General features: G+C 34.5%; 1 protein-coding gene across 6 annotated transcripts in view; it reads left to right on the forward strand.

The window, feature by feature from the left end:
- The window catches only part of NRK (Nik related kinase), a 166,444-nt gene extending 152,907 nt beyond the window's left edge, over positions 1-13,537 (forward strand). For 5 of the 6 annotated variants that reach the window (XM_029241276.1, XM_029241278.1, XM_029241277.1 and 2 more), the window contains 5 exons: positions 698-798; positions 2,870-3,019; positions 5,821-5,956; positions 8,595-8,734; positions 10,443-13,537. In XM_029241276.1, coding sequence (XP_029097109.1) covers positions 698-798; positions 2,870-3,019; positions 5,821-5,956; positions 8,595-8,734; positions 10,443-10,538 — 623 coding nt within the window. In that variant the 3' untranslated portion in view covers positions 10,539-13,537. Of the gene's footprint in view, positions 1-697; positions 799-2,869; positions 3,020-5,796; positions 5,957-8,594; positions 8,735-10,442 lie in introns of all 6 variants that reach the window. The other variant, XM_029241281.1, reaches the window with a different exon arrangement.
- Positions 13,538-14,822: the final 1,285 nt, after the last annotated feature.

A 14,822-nucleotide genomic window follows, 5' to 3' on the forward strand; every position in this document is an offset into this window, starting at 1 on the left:
TTTCCTTATTGAATAGTCCTGGCACCACTGACCATAAATGAATGGCTTTACTTGTAGACTCTCAATTCTACTCCATTGATCTATATGCCTGTCCTTAGGTCAGTACTACACTGTTTTGATTACTGTAGCTTGTAGTAAGTTTAGAAATTGGGAACCGTGAGTCCTCCAACTTTGTTTTTCATTTTCAAGATTGTTTTGGCTATTTGGAACCTCTTCCAATTCCAAGTGAATTTTAATCAGCATTTCCATCTATGCATAGGGGGGCATTGGGACTTTAATAGAGATTGCAATGAATCTGTAGATCACTTTGGATAGTACTGACCTCTTAAGGTCAGTACTGCTGACTGCTGATGATTTTTAATCACATCTCTCATTTAACAATGTTAAGTCTACCCGTCCATGAACAGAGGAAGTATTTCCATTTATTTAGGTCTTCTTTAATTTCTTTCAGCAATTTTCTGTAGTTTTCAGTGCACAATTTAGAGTGTTCTTAAAGGCTAATGCATACACTCCATAAAGCTATACAGTATTTTTGTCACCTTCTATTGGGAATCAAATTGTAACCAAATAACTTTTCTAAAATAAATGATCTATGGTCTTACATTGTTATTATGACATTTTCAACAACAAACACAAATACTTGAGTGTTCTTGTTAACTCTGTGGCATCGTTACTTCTTTGTATTTTATCACTGTAGTGCAACATGAAGAAACAACATATATTGCAATCGCTTTGAAATCATCAATTCACCTGTATGCATGGGCACCAAAGTCCTTTGATGAAAGCACTGCCATTAAAGTGAGTGGTCTCCTTTTCCTTTGGTTTTTCTTTTGAGAAATTGTAAACAGAACAGTATTTGGAATAGAGTAGCAGAAATATATACCATTCTTCTACAATTAATGTAATTTAAATATACCATGTCAATAATTATCATTTAACCCTTTTTTAGATAATTCACAGGCACCACACCAAGGGAGAGTGTGAGGGAAATCCCTGACCCCTCCCCTTAAAGGACCTCCCCACCAGCTCCTCACTCCCACTTCCTGTAGTCAACATGAAGACCTTCTCTTCTAAAGCCACAAACACAAGCTTTGGGTGCCACCCCAATGACTTGAAGCTGAGAAAGTCCCTGTTCTCTCTTAGTGGGGGGTGGAGAGCAGAGGGAAGGTAAGGAAAGGTGTGACAATGGTAAAGGGGGAAACCTCTACCATTGTAGAGGAATGGTAGAGGAATGAACCTGGAAGAGGAATGAAGGAAGAGAAAGGCTTTGCTCTAATTACCAGGGCTACAGTAGATGGGGGTGGGGAGGAAAGGATGGCTCTATATTCCTTCCAAGCTGGATCTCTAAACACATTTTTCTCTAGAACTATTACAAGGAATGGTGGTTAGGCTTATTTGGATTATGAGTACTGTTTCCACCCTTATTATGGTTTAATTGAACTTCTATGGATCAGCCTCTTAAGGTAACCATTTAGTGTCCCAAACAATTAAGTTGCTGATGATTTTTAATCACATCTCATAAACTAGGGACTATTTTTATCTTCATTATCTTTTTATAATGCTCCAGAATTCAACATAAATAAGATTATTTTGTATTTATTCTATAGTAATAAGGACTGATTAATGAGCTGGCAATATTACATAGAGTCCAGTAGCTCCTAACCTGGGATATACATAAGAATCATCTGGAGCATTTGTTAAAAGTTTAGATCTCAGACCCAACTCCAGGCCAAATTAGTAGGTCTGAAGTGGAGCCTGGGAATCTATATTTTTAGCAAACAACCCAGGAGATTTTGAACTGGTTGGTCCCTGGACAAGTTTTTACAAAGCACTGATAGGGATACATCATGATAGACCCCAACAACATATTCATGAAATACTATTGTATCTTAGGTCAGGATCTGATTACGTGGTATATTTTGTAGGCCAAAACATCACATGTATACAATAAAGATGGGTTAATATCTATGACTACTCCTCAATGTCTATTTGTACAATAAATATGTTCTTTTATAAATAGCACAGACTACTATATAGATAGTCTGGGTCTGTCCTGACACAAATCACATCCCTGATCTGATCTCCCTAAATTGGGCCTTGGGTCAGCTGTCAGTATTTGGATATGGGTTTGTTCTTGGGTGTCTGCTGATTGGTCAGAGCTGCCTGGTATGGAGCTGGAAAGCAAAGAAGGTAAGTACCAACAGTCTGTGTAGCCTGACACACAATTCCTGGTCCAAGTCCTCACTCCAGTTCTTGAATCCCACCTCATGACTACAGTGTGGTGAAACCTGTGATGCCCAGTCCTCTACTGTGACCTGAACTTGGCAATGAATCCTGTTTGGCTTTTTGTTTCCTTGGACTAGGAACCATAAGAGCCTAGAGTACATCCAGTCTATGGTAGGTTAACATGTCTGGCCTTTCTCATTCCCTACCAAGTGTGCATTGATCAATCAGCAGACTCCGAAGGAGACTACATGTCCTATGAAGCCTATATACGAATACTGGCAAAAATACAGGCAGCTGATCCAGCAAACCGGTTTAAGAGACCAGATGAGCTCCTTCATTTGCTGAAGCTCAAGGCAAGGAATTTAAAGACAGCAAACAGAGTACAGGGCCATACAAGGCTCTTATGATTTTTGGAGATTTGGCCTTCGAAGGAAAACTCAATATTTAGAACCTGAATATAATCATTCTTATTGTAATAACAGACCTAAGAAAAGTTATAATACATAGGTCTCTAAATATATTATGTAACTTTAAAAATAATTCTGGGTTTTATAAACCTGTTAAACAAAAGGGCAGGGGAATTTTCTCCTTAGACAGAGTGTCATTTTTGGCCTTTTGGCCATATTTGGTTTTATATCTACAGGTGTTTCCAACACTTGGTCATAAGCCAGTGACAGTTGACCTGGCTATTGGTTCTGAAAAAAGACTAAAGATTTTCTTCAGCTCAGCAGATGGATATCACATCATTGATGCAGAATCTGAGGTTATGTCTGATGTGACCCTGCCAAATAATGTAAGATCCCTAGAAATTACTGTATAACACAATTTGACTATTTCCAACTGTCAAAACTCTTAAAGTTTTAAAAATATGAGTATCAATATCTATGTTAGAACTGAGACGTAAAAGGTAAGTATAAAGTGCCAGAAAGTAGTAATGGATAAACAAAAATCACTGATGGTTTCTTAGTCCAGACAGCTAAGTCTGTTCCGCAGATAGATTTTGTCTGCAACAGTGATTTTTGTTTGTTTTTAAGTGAATATCGTTTACATTTAAAATCTGGATTTCTATTGAAAAACCAATGATCTGACAATATCAGACCAACATTACTATCTGGCCATAATCAACTGGAACCAGTTTGTGCCTGTCCACTTTTAGATGGAACATACGCTATACATTCTCTATCCATCCACCATTATGTATTTATAATAACTGGCCCTTGTAGCCATATGAGTTTGCAACCCTTGCTTTAGTCTTCTGCACCTCATAATTCATTAATAGATTTTTTAAAATTACATCAGTATTGCAACATTATTATGTGTATGTCCTTTCTTTATCCAGATTGTTGTACTTTAACTGTGATATATAGCAAATTATCATAAAGTATTCTCTTACAGTATAAGTTATACTTAGAATTTCTGATCAAAGATTCAGCATTTTAAAAGCTAATGCACATCAACTCCTAACTCAAATAATTATAAATATGAAAATATGGCACAGCATCTAAAATATGGATAGTTGTAAAAATACTATACACATCATTTGTCTAAAGAGCTTGAACATAACATAATACCCCTCACACACACGTACCATACATAATATAATTCTCCTATATCTCAAATTTGATGGTAGAAATGATATTTGTCCTATTGAAAATTATATTAAAAAGGAAGGGCTGAACCAACAAATCTCTGCTTCACCCTTTTTGAATTCCCCATTTTGTCAATCACTAAAGTTTTAGCAGTTTAGCTTTATACAAAATTCCAGGAGAAAACTTTTATGTACTGCTAGCCACTGTAGTAATGTGATATTTTGCACAGCTTTCAGAATTATCTATATATCTCTGACAGATTACATGGAGCAATTGTCAGATCATTAGTGGAGAAATTTTTTAAAGTTTTGGTCATATTTAACAATCTAATTAGCTGATCATTCTGTTGTCACCTATGACTATATAGAAATCACTGTTCATAAGGCAGAAAATACTGAACCAAGCCCAGCCAAAGCCATTTAAATGAGTGTAGGTTAATTTTAGTATAAATATTATAGTACTTTTCACTTGGAGTGTCTTCCATCACTTCCTGCATCTTATTTTTTATGTCATGTCAGATAGCCTTTATTTTGAAGGTAGTGCATTATTGAACACCACAGTGTTGGTGCAAGTTTATACTTATTTGGAAAGTCATTTAGGAAGATTGAATTCTGTGTTCCACTTGACTACTAAGCAAGAAGCATTATTTTCTTTTGAAACGATCAGTTAACTATTATGGAAACAAGAATGAGAGAAGGTGAGGTTTTTAAAAAATCATTTTCTGGCCTAATTAGGATACCTTAAGTGTATTAAAAAATAGAATTTTTAGCTAAATGCCCTAGTGTCTTGACCCATTAAAAGAGAAAGGACTCTAATATAAAGGAGGAGGGAGTGTCTTCTGAAACAGAATGTACTAAAAATAATACTTTTCCAAAAGTGCTAGATTACAAAAGCTGTAAAGCTACAGAATATCTGGTTACTTCAGGAATCATCTGAGAAGCAAGAGGATTACCTTTGAGGCTTTCTGGATTTACAACAGCCCAGATCTATTCTAAACAAATTTTTTGAGACAATCTTTTTTCTTGAATTTCTTTTTCTCTCTTCCTTCATCTCTTTTCTGATTCAACTGCTCATGAGAGTGCCCAGGGAACGCATTAAAATTGCTTTTCGCCTCTGGATCCCCATTTTAGTTTTAAGAATTGTTGTTGCTGAGACTGAGACATGGCCTCAAGCACTTGGCCTGAGTACGCTGGGTTTGGCAAGTATAGTTTCTGACATTTTTTCCTTTAACTTGCTAAATTCGAAAAATGATAGAGGAATTAATTGTTTGGTTTTTAGGGAAATATGATTAATGTGACAATATCTGTAGTTTAGGCAAGTTTTGTCACATTGTTTTATGCATCATGAAATTTAGAAATTCTTAGATATTTCTTAGTATTTCATCTTCTGTCAACTAATACATCTCTGAATTGAAGATATTTTAAGATTATATAAATTAGATAAGAAATTCCATATTTTTGTGAAAGGAGGATATATTTCAAGCAGTGAAGGATATTATAAGGCTGCCCCTTGTAAATGTTTAAACTCAAGCTATTTTAAAGTTAATTTTCTATTTCTGATTTGAATAAATTAGTTGATAAGCAGTGATCTTGTATATGTTACTTGGTTCACACATTCCTTACTAAAGTATTAATTAGTGTGCTGAAATGAATCTGAAATCAAACAAGTAATGTTTCTTCTATCATTATACATAATAGTTTGTGAAATTTCATTGAATTTCTCTGTGTTGGAAGTATATCTCTGCTTTTTACAAAGTTTTCTCCTAAATATAAAGAAGAATATTAAACAGTGACAGATTTATGACATAGGGAAGGCTCTTTTCAAATGTTGGATAGCATGCTGTTTAGTACTGAAATAGAAATTTCTCTCCTCCCTGCATTTTGAACCCCTTTTTGGTCTTTATTGCTCAACCAAGCTGCTTCAATGAAAGTAGTAGTGATAAAATGTTGGACATGTAAATCCTTATGAAACATAATTCCAGCCCCTGGAAATCATTATACCACAGAATATCATCATTTTACCTGATTCCTTGGGAATTGGCATGATGCTCACTTTCAATGCCGAAGCCCTTTCCATGGAAGCAAATGAACAACTCTTCAAGAAGATCCTTGAAGTGTGGAAAGACATACCATCTTCAGTAGGTATGTATAAAATTTTTCTCCTTTCAGATGTTCCCAGAAAAGCTTCTATTTCCTGAAGTATCACTTTTTCTCAAGGCATATAGTGTTAATTTGGGATATGGCATACTTACTCCCTTGTAAGGTAATGTGTATGTTTGTCTTATGCTTAATTACTTCACAAGGCTATCACAAAGAGACTGATTATGGCTGTCTTAGTTGTTCATTTTTAATAATCATGTAATTAAAATAGGAAAGTAATTCTTTTCCACAATAATCTGTAATTTTATTTTAAATACCTTTGTTTGCAGCTTTTACACAGGTGTTGAAAGTGTTTCATTCCATCACATTGATTTTTGGGGTTTACCTTTATCTTAGGAGACTGCCAAATAGTCATAAGAGAAGAGCAAAATACTTCCATTTTATACAGTCAATAGTGTTCTGTTCAGCAAGTAATATTTCTGTGAAGAATCAAATACAAACTGAATATGTGACATATAGGTTGTCACTAAGATTTCGTCAAACTTCATTTACAAAATTTTCATCTTCATTAGACCAGGACATCTTTTTTTCTTCCTGACCATCGCAGGACTGCTGATCTGGGCAATCTGAATAACTTGAAACTCGTATTTCTCTGAGTCTTGGTGACTACAGAGGTGATTCTAGATAGGGAACAGAATAATGCATATGAACAGTAAAAATATTAGAGAGAGAGTAGAATGATTTGCTTGAAGATAAATGTTCCTGGAAGTAAGATAAGGTTAATGAAGCAAATAAAGGAGAAGGGAGAAGGAGAGGGAGAGGGAGAAGGACAAGGAAAGGGTGAGGGAGGGAGGGAGGGGGGGGAGAGAGGGAGAGAGAAGGAAGGGAGGGAGGGAGGGAAGGAGGACAAGAGAGACAGAGAGAAAATAGTTTATCAATAAAGAAGCCAAAAGCTTCTGAAATCTCTGTAAAATGGCTAAATGTGATCCACATGTGGCTTTAAAGACCAGTTTGAAAGAACTTCTTTTTAATGGACATTTTTTCCATTATGGGATGATGGCACTTTGCACTGCATCTGCAGAATCCTTTCCTTTTGCATACATAATGTTAAGGATTATGCTGAAAACCTCCAATTTCTTCAAAAGGTAAGAACTCACAGAGGGTTTAAAACCATTTTGTGACAAGACGTAAATGCTTACAATATAATTGACAGATCTGGGACAAAAAAAACCCTGAAATAATGAATCTTGTTCTAACCTTTACAGTGGTTGTGATCAATATATTAATCAAAAATTGGAATAAGGAAATTCAGTTCAAATGGGAAACAGAACCCCTATATTTATGCCATATTTATGCCACATGTAGACAATCATAGGACTCAAAGAGGTCTTAAAAAGTCATCTGGTACAGTTCTTGTCCTTAGGCAGGACAACTTCTGACCTAAAACAAAGAGCTATTTTAAGTCACTAAAATTGAAAAGCATCCCTCTATGTGTAAAATAAATTATAGCACTATAAAAACATGATATTTTGGTCTGTGTAATAAGGGTATTTTGAGAGTATATAAAGATTGCATTATAACACTAATATTAAGAAAATCAATTACTCTCTTTTTCTGTCTAAAAACAACTGCTTTGTTATTTAAAACTAACCTAGATCCAGATTTTCCCAATCTACATTCCTTTAGATATAATGAATGTTTTTACGAATAAGATCTTTGCTTTGGATTTTCAAACAAATATATAGAGACTTAGCAATCACAGCAGGTATCATTAAGCGTTCCGAACTAAATCGCTGGATTCCACCCCATACACAAGCTAGCTCAGTAGCTAGGTTAAGTGGCTGATTAATGTGTTTTAGAATTAAGGTAGAAATTATGTAATGCCATGTGAACTGTGTATTTGAGCTCAGCAAGTATACTGTGCATTATGTTTAGAAAATTTTGCTGTATGCAGTTGTTGGAAAAAATACTGCTCCCCATGTCAGAAAATACCTTACAGTGTCAGCTGACTATATAGCTATTTACATAATTAGGTTTTCTGCTTTAAAGCAATTGTCATAGTCTTTATTGTCACTGAGTAATATAAAACAGGGTCCAATAGTTTAAATCTTAATAAAAATTTCCTGAGCAAGAGAAATGCTTAGCAGTATCAAATTAGCTTTAGTTCTATGTATAACATGGTAATTAATTGAATTACATTAGAGTTGCTAAAGTCATTATTTGAGCGAGTCATTTTTTAGCAGTTTTAATTTTGAAAAGTTAGTCAGGTTTCCATATATGTCACTTAAGCACAAGTACAAACCCTTACAGGATGTTGTACCTCAACTAGATTATAAAATAAAGAATCACTGTAGCTAGATTTGACTTTCTACAAACAGGGTAAGATTAACCCTTAGCTTTTTCTGTGGTATTGGAGAATATGAATACAAACATTAACTGAGATCTAGTTATTCACAATGTTAAATAGTTGGTCACAATGGTGATAGTACATGGCAGGTTTGAACAACACTGTTGAGCAGCATAATGGCCAAACAACAGTCTTATAAGCAGGAAAAAAAGAGTGTATTTACCTGAACTGTAATAATGTCCCTCTTAATAATCAAATGTTGACTGCGTTTATAATTTTCTATCACTGACAGAAAGATATTATGTTTTTCTGATTTTTAAATTTTTATTGTAGCTTATGAGTGTTCACAGCGAGCCACAGGATGGGGCCAAAAAGCCATTGAAGTCCGCTCTTTGCAGTCAAGGGTTCTGGAAAGTGAACTGAAGCGCAGGTCAATTAAGAAGCTGAGATTTCTGTGTACCCGAGGTGACAAGGTATAGTTTACATCCCCCAGTTAAAGCAAAAATAAAGCAAGTGATGAAAATTAACTAAGGAAATTTATATCCTTTTCTTTCTGGCTATAAATATATTTCCCAAATTGGCATACTCTTAATAATATAATAAATTAATAAAAATAATTTTGCAATTTGCATTAGAAGCATTGATTTGGTAAATCATGAAATTTGATTTCAAAAGAAATCATTTTCAAAAATGTAAAGCTTCTAATTGTGTCCAAAGCAAAGCTTAGCCTTTATTTTATTTCTTACAAATTCTATTATTGTCTTTGATGCATAGTTCTTTTCATGTTCATATTAATATGATATTTTGAAAAAGAATGCTTGAGTAAATCTGCCTTCTATAGTTTTCAACCTAATCCAATAACAGAAGAAGGAAAAAGTTACTTATGTTTGCTGAACACCTAATTATATGGTAGAGTTTGTGCTAAATACTTTAGAAGCTATCATAGTTAATCTTCACAAGTGGACATTAGTATGTCCATTTCACAGGAAAGAAAAATAAAATCAAGATTTGGCAATTATTTGTGTAATGTGATCAATTTTAACCAATTCAGATAGTTTAGATGGAAAAATGAATTGCATGACATCATTACAGTCCCGACATGTTATGAGAAATAATAGCGTGAAGAAATAATTCTAATAAGACCAGAAAACATTCACATTTGGAAGAAATTGCAAAAGATTTGAATTAATATCAGAACAAACAGGGTAAAGCACTGGGCATCAAGAAAAGGTACTTTTTTGTAATATAAAGGGATATAATGGCAAGAACCAGTGATTGAGATCGGATAGATCTAAGATGCAGTCCCAGCTTTGCCACCTAATTACGTGTAAAAACCTAGAAGTTTGACTAGTCCTTCTGAACCTTAGCTTTTTCATCTCAGGAATGGGAATATTAATAACTACTTTGGGAACAATTCTGAAAATTATCAATAATATGTATATAGTAAGCATCTCACAGATTGCCTGGCACATAAAAGTGTTAAATCACGGGTAGCTAGTGTTATTATCATCATTATCATCATTACATCACACACCCTCCTAAGTATATCCATTGTGGACGTTGAAAACCTTAGTCCTAACAAGGATACCTCTGTTTGCTGTTTATATTATTGTACTGTCCTAATTTTCTTTATGGCACAGACCATATTTACACAACATGTTCCTCTCTAAGCCGATTGGTTTAGCTCATAATCTCAGTCTATTGATGTCAGTCTGTTCCACTGAAACAGAAACTTGCACCAAGTAGAAAATTTCAGTGGCCACTTAAACACCAGCAACAATGTGAACATCTAAATAAGGTAATATTTTCCATATATTAAAAGAAAAAGGAAAGCCAACTTGAATAAAAATAGATTTTAAACAAATAGCAAAGGAGAATTGTTAACCAAACCAATCAAGAAGTTTAGCAGATGAATTCCACCTACAAAAATCTAATTTTATTTAAACTATATGAAGTACAATTATAGAATATGGTAAAAGGTTATTTTTTAATTATAATTTAGACTCCATACCAATTTAAATTTGTATTCTTTAATCTGAGGAAATCCCTTTCTGAAAAACAGTATGGCTTAATATTTTATTGGTTGGTGCAGATAAATTGAAGTTATAGTTGTACCTATCAAATATCAGTTTGCAATGTATTAAATATTTACTGATGGTGTCTCTTTCTCTCTTTTTAAAGCTGTTCTTTACCTCTATCCTGCGCAATCGCCACAGCCGGGTTTACTTCATGACCCTTGGAAAACTTGAAGAGCTCCAAAGCAATTATGGTGTTTAAAAGGTTCCAATGATTTATTATAACAATTACAAACATCATAAATATACAATTTGCATTTTAAATTTCTGAGATTAAATGAGCATACAGTTTTACTGGTAGGGAAAAATTAAATCAGATACTTTTAATGTAGCACAGAATAGTTTTAATGAGAAATGTAGCTTTATATATAAAATTAACTATAGCAAGCTCTATGTACTCCAATGGTGTACAATATCTTTTGCACAAACCTTGTAACTTTTGTTACTGTGAATTCAAACATTACTCTTTGGACAGTTTGGACAGTATCTATATTCAGATTTTACAACATGGAGTTAAGAAACCTGTAATAAGTTAGATTCCAAACAGCTTTCAAAAGAGTTGGCCCTGAATGAGGGGGGTTTTTTTGGAAAAAAATAAAAATAGCAACAAACCATATGCAAATTTGCCAAGTCCTATTAAGAACCAAAGGTTAGATTATGAAATGAAAATAATAAGGACTAAACATAAACCAGACTAAGGCTGAACAACCTGCATGCCTGGAGAAAACTACAGTGATAAAGGGGAAAAGGCCACCCATTTACTCATTGCTCCATGACAGTTAAGCCCACAGACAGAGAACCGTTGTGTTCTTTCATCCCATGTTAAGCTGGTTTTCTCCTGATAAGAAGAAAGGAAGAAAGCCTCGGATGCTTGATTTTCCTCAGAAACTCCAAAGATGTGCAATAGCCGTTTTTAAAAACCACCGAATAATACACTTGCAAGCCTGAATACAGGACTGAACTCCTATACACATGTACTGTAGAATAAGTTGTATTTTTTAATACTTTAAAGTAGGCGTCAAATTCTATCCCCAAAGACAAATTGGTTGATTTATCAAAATTCTTATCTGGCCAACAGTGTGACCATCAGAAGCATTAAATATTTTCCTGATTCCAGATTAAACTATATAAAAATTTCACTCCAGTCATTAAACAAAAATTACAAAATGTAACAGCAAAAAGTTTTGGCTGCTAATACTTGTGTTTTTCATGTTTCTATTTCTGTAATATCAGAAATTAATCTAAAAGTGATAAGTCCACATGTAGGGACTTAATGTAATAGGTTAAAAAAGATTTTGAAAGAAAATACAACTTTCATCAAATACCTAGGTCTACAAATTTATAGTCGTGAAAAAATCGTTCTAGTCCATCACTCCAATAAGTTATAGACGCCATAGATAGGTGGCGTTTGGTCACCTATGGTAATTGCTACCTGGTGAAAAGCATCATTTCTGCATATCCATCCTCAATACCATGGTTAGTTCTGGAGCAGTAGAGAAGGAACAGAACTACCACAAAGTATACCTCACTATAATTCCTCTAGTTCTGCTTCTAAAATCTGAAGACGGTGCTAGTGGGATAATAATTTTCAAGCTACCTGGTTAAACCAAAATACAAAAGCAGACTATGTGTGATTTCATGATAGCACGTTATTTCTTGGCACCTTGGCGCCAGGAATGATGATTTGGATTTTCCTAACAACTTATATCAAGAATGTAGTAGCTCAATAATGAGAATTTAGGAGAACCTGAATCCATGAATTAAAAGTAAATGTGATTCACATTTCTGTTACTGTGACACAATAATGTGATCTTAAAACTGGCTTATCCTTGAGTGTTTACAACTCAAATGACTTTTTAAATGCAGTAGTTTAAAGAGAAAACAAAGTTTTATGTCAAATTATTTCCTTAGAAGTAGTCTTCATTATTATAAATTTGTACACCAAAAAGGCCATGGGGAACTTTGTGCAAGTACCTCATCGCTGAGCAAATGGAGCTTGCTATGTTTGAATTTCAGAAAATTTTCTCATTTAAGTAGCGTGTAGAATCAAGTCTTTTAAGAATTCATTTTTTCTTCATAATATTTACTCAGTTAAGGTTCAAAAATAAATTTTATCTTAAAATCATATTTTTAACACAGTAAGACAGTAAACTATTTTAGGAAGTCAACTCCCATTGTGCTCTGTGGCTGTTATTCTAATAAATATACACAATAGTGAATTGCATCTACAGAGGTGTCCCAAAGTAAACAAGCAAGAGACATTGCAAATGTGTAATTGAGCGTTACATGATAAGGTGCTAATGAGGAAAGGAAGCTGGGCACATATTAAGAAAGGAGATTGAGATGTTGGATAGCCAACTTAGGAAGGACTGAAAATATTTAAAGTGGTTTGTAGGTAATGAATATTTCCAATTTAGATGTTAATCCATCTGGAATTTTTACATCCTTTGCCAGCTGAAACAAGAAAGTGAAGGGACAATTAAATTTCACAGTCAGTGCACAGTGACAGAAAAAATTATAACTACACCTCACCTTGTAGCAGCAGTACCTGGAAGCCCTGGCCCACCAGAGAAGCATTGAGGGGGATTTCTGAAAAGCCAGATTCCCGAGTCCTGTGAGTTGAAGCATGAAAGTTCTGGCAAGTTGTGAGTAGCATTGGGACAGAGTACAGTGTTATTTTAGTGTACTTTAGTTCTTTCACCAAAGCCCTTGTCCAAAATAGAAGGAATTATTGAAAATGTTCAAAAGCTAGAAAATGATGTATGCAAAGGGCTGACAAGAAAAGTTCAGTGTGATTAGGTCTCTTGAAGTGAGGTAAGAGCCTCAGAGGAAACAGTAAGAAAGGATAATCATTAAGACAGTAAAATAGGCAAAGCAGAAATCACACATGTATACATAGAAGCATACATACGCAAACCATTAGAATGCATAAATTTTAATATTTTCAGTGCTACCAGTTTCTAGATAAATTAATCACTAAGTGTTTTCTGCCAGGACATTTAATTGAGACACTATCGATAAAACTAGGAATTGTGCCACATGAATTCAATGGGATCTTTTAAGTACTCTTCAGTTCTTTTCAAAACTGTGCCTATTTAAATCAATTTATATTCAATCTGTGCTCTAACTTTAAAATTTATTGAAATAATCTTTGAGACTGCTAATTGTTTCATCAGAAAGTCTGCAATGAATCATTGTTCAACCTCTAAAAATAAAATGTTTTTAAATGTATTGATTGATGTCATTATTTGAAATACACTCATCCAATACCTCAGAATTAAGACTCATTCAAGGAATATTCATTTCTTTAAAGTATATAATAATGCACTGATTGGGAGGTGTTATGGGTTCTGCCTATTGTTCCATTAGGAATTCTAGCCAAGGAGGGGTATATTAACCTGACTAAAATCTTTCTGCATACAGTGGTGGAATTAGAAAGTAAAATCTTTCTGGGTACAGTGGTGGGATTAGTTTTCCTCTAAATATGTGGAACTTTAAACAGACACACAGACTCACAGGGTATGGGTAAAACCTGAGCAAGTTTTAATGTTGACTTCCTTCCCATCCCATCCCAGTGTCTGTCCTGAAGTCCAGTGGAGAAAAAAGAGGAGAAACTTTATCCAAAAAATGGAGTAAAGATTTATAGTTTATTAACATTCAATAAAGGGTTTAGTGCAGAGTGATGGTAGAAAATGGAAGATAAACATGGAAGATTGTCAAGGAAGCCAAGTTCTTCAGTTAGGATCAGGAGAGGAATAGCACTTCTCTCAGCAGGTCACAAAAGCGTTAGAGGACCGGTCCCATGAAGATCCTATTGTCTCAGAACATTCTGGAGAGATGTTCATCAGACTTTCCTGTTAGAGCCAATTGGTGTGGTCCTAATTTGTCAAGTATGGCCAGACATTCAGGAGTTGGGTTACGTGGACATGACATGCTTGCTCAGGCTTTTAGAGGCTAAATTCAAAATACTTCATTATGATCAAATTGATTCATTCGGCTTGATACATAGGACCCACCGACTTCAACTACTTTAAGGGACAGTGTTATGAGCCAAGGAACAAAAATATCGTCACAGATTGGAATTAGAATGGGCAGGGTGATGCCCCAAGGCTGAAAGATGGCATTATCCTGGGGATCCTTTACCAAAGGATGGGATAGTATAGGTCATGAATAGAAATCGCTATTGGTAACTTTATCATTCTCAAAGGGAACAGTGGGTTTACAGACTCCAACACTGCAAGTCTATTAACAATCTTTTCCCAGTATAATAACACTTTTTTCTTTATAGGTCCTTTAACCCTCACCTAAGGATAGTCAGGTTGAGTGTGCCTGCTCTTTAATAGACAGCTAATGTAATAAAGGCCAACATGTTTCAAAAAACATTGTCAGTATTACATTTTATATTGTTTACAACCATGGCAACTGATTAAAGAAGAATAGTTCCTAAGGGAATAAAATTGATTCTATATGGATTTATATTTTCAGC

Source organism: Monodon monoceros, unplaced genomic scaffold (assembly GCF_005190385.1).
Source record: "Monodon monoceros isolate NGI ecotype Baffin Bay Population unplaced genomic scaffold, NGI_Narwhal_1 Super_Scaffold_22, whole genome shotgun sequence".
NCBI classification, from domain to species: Eukaryota; Metazoa; Chordata; class Mammalia; order Artiodactyla; family Monodontidae; genus Monodon; species Monodon monoceros.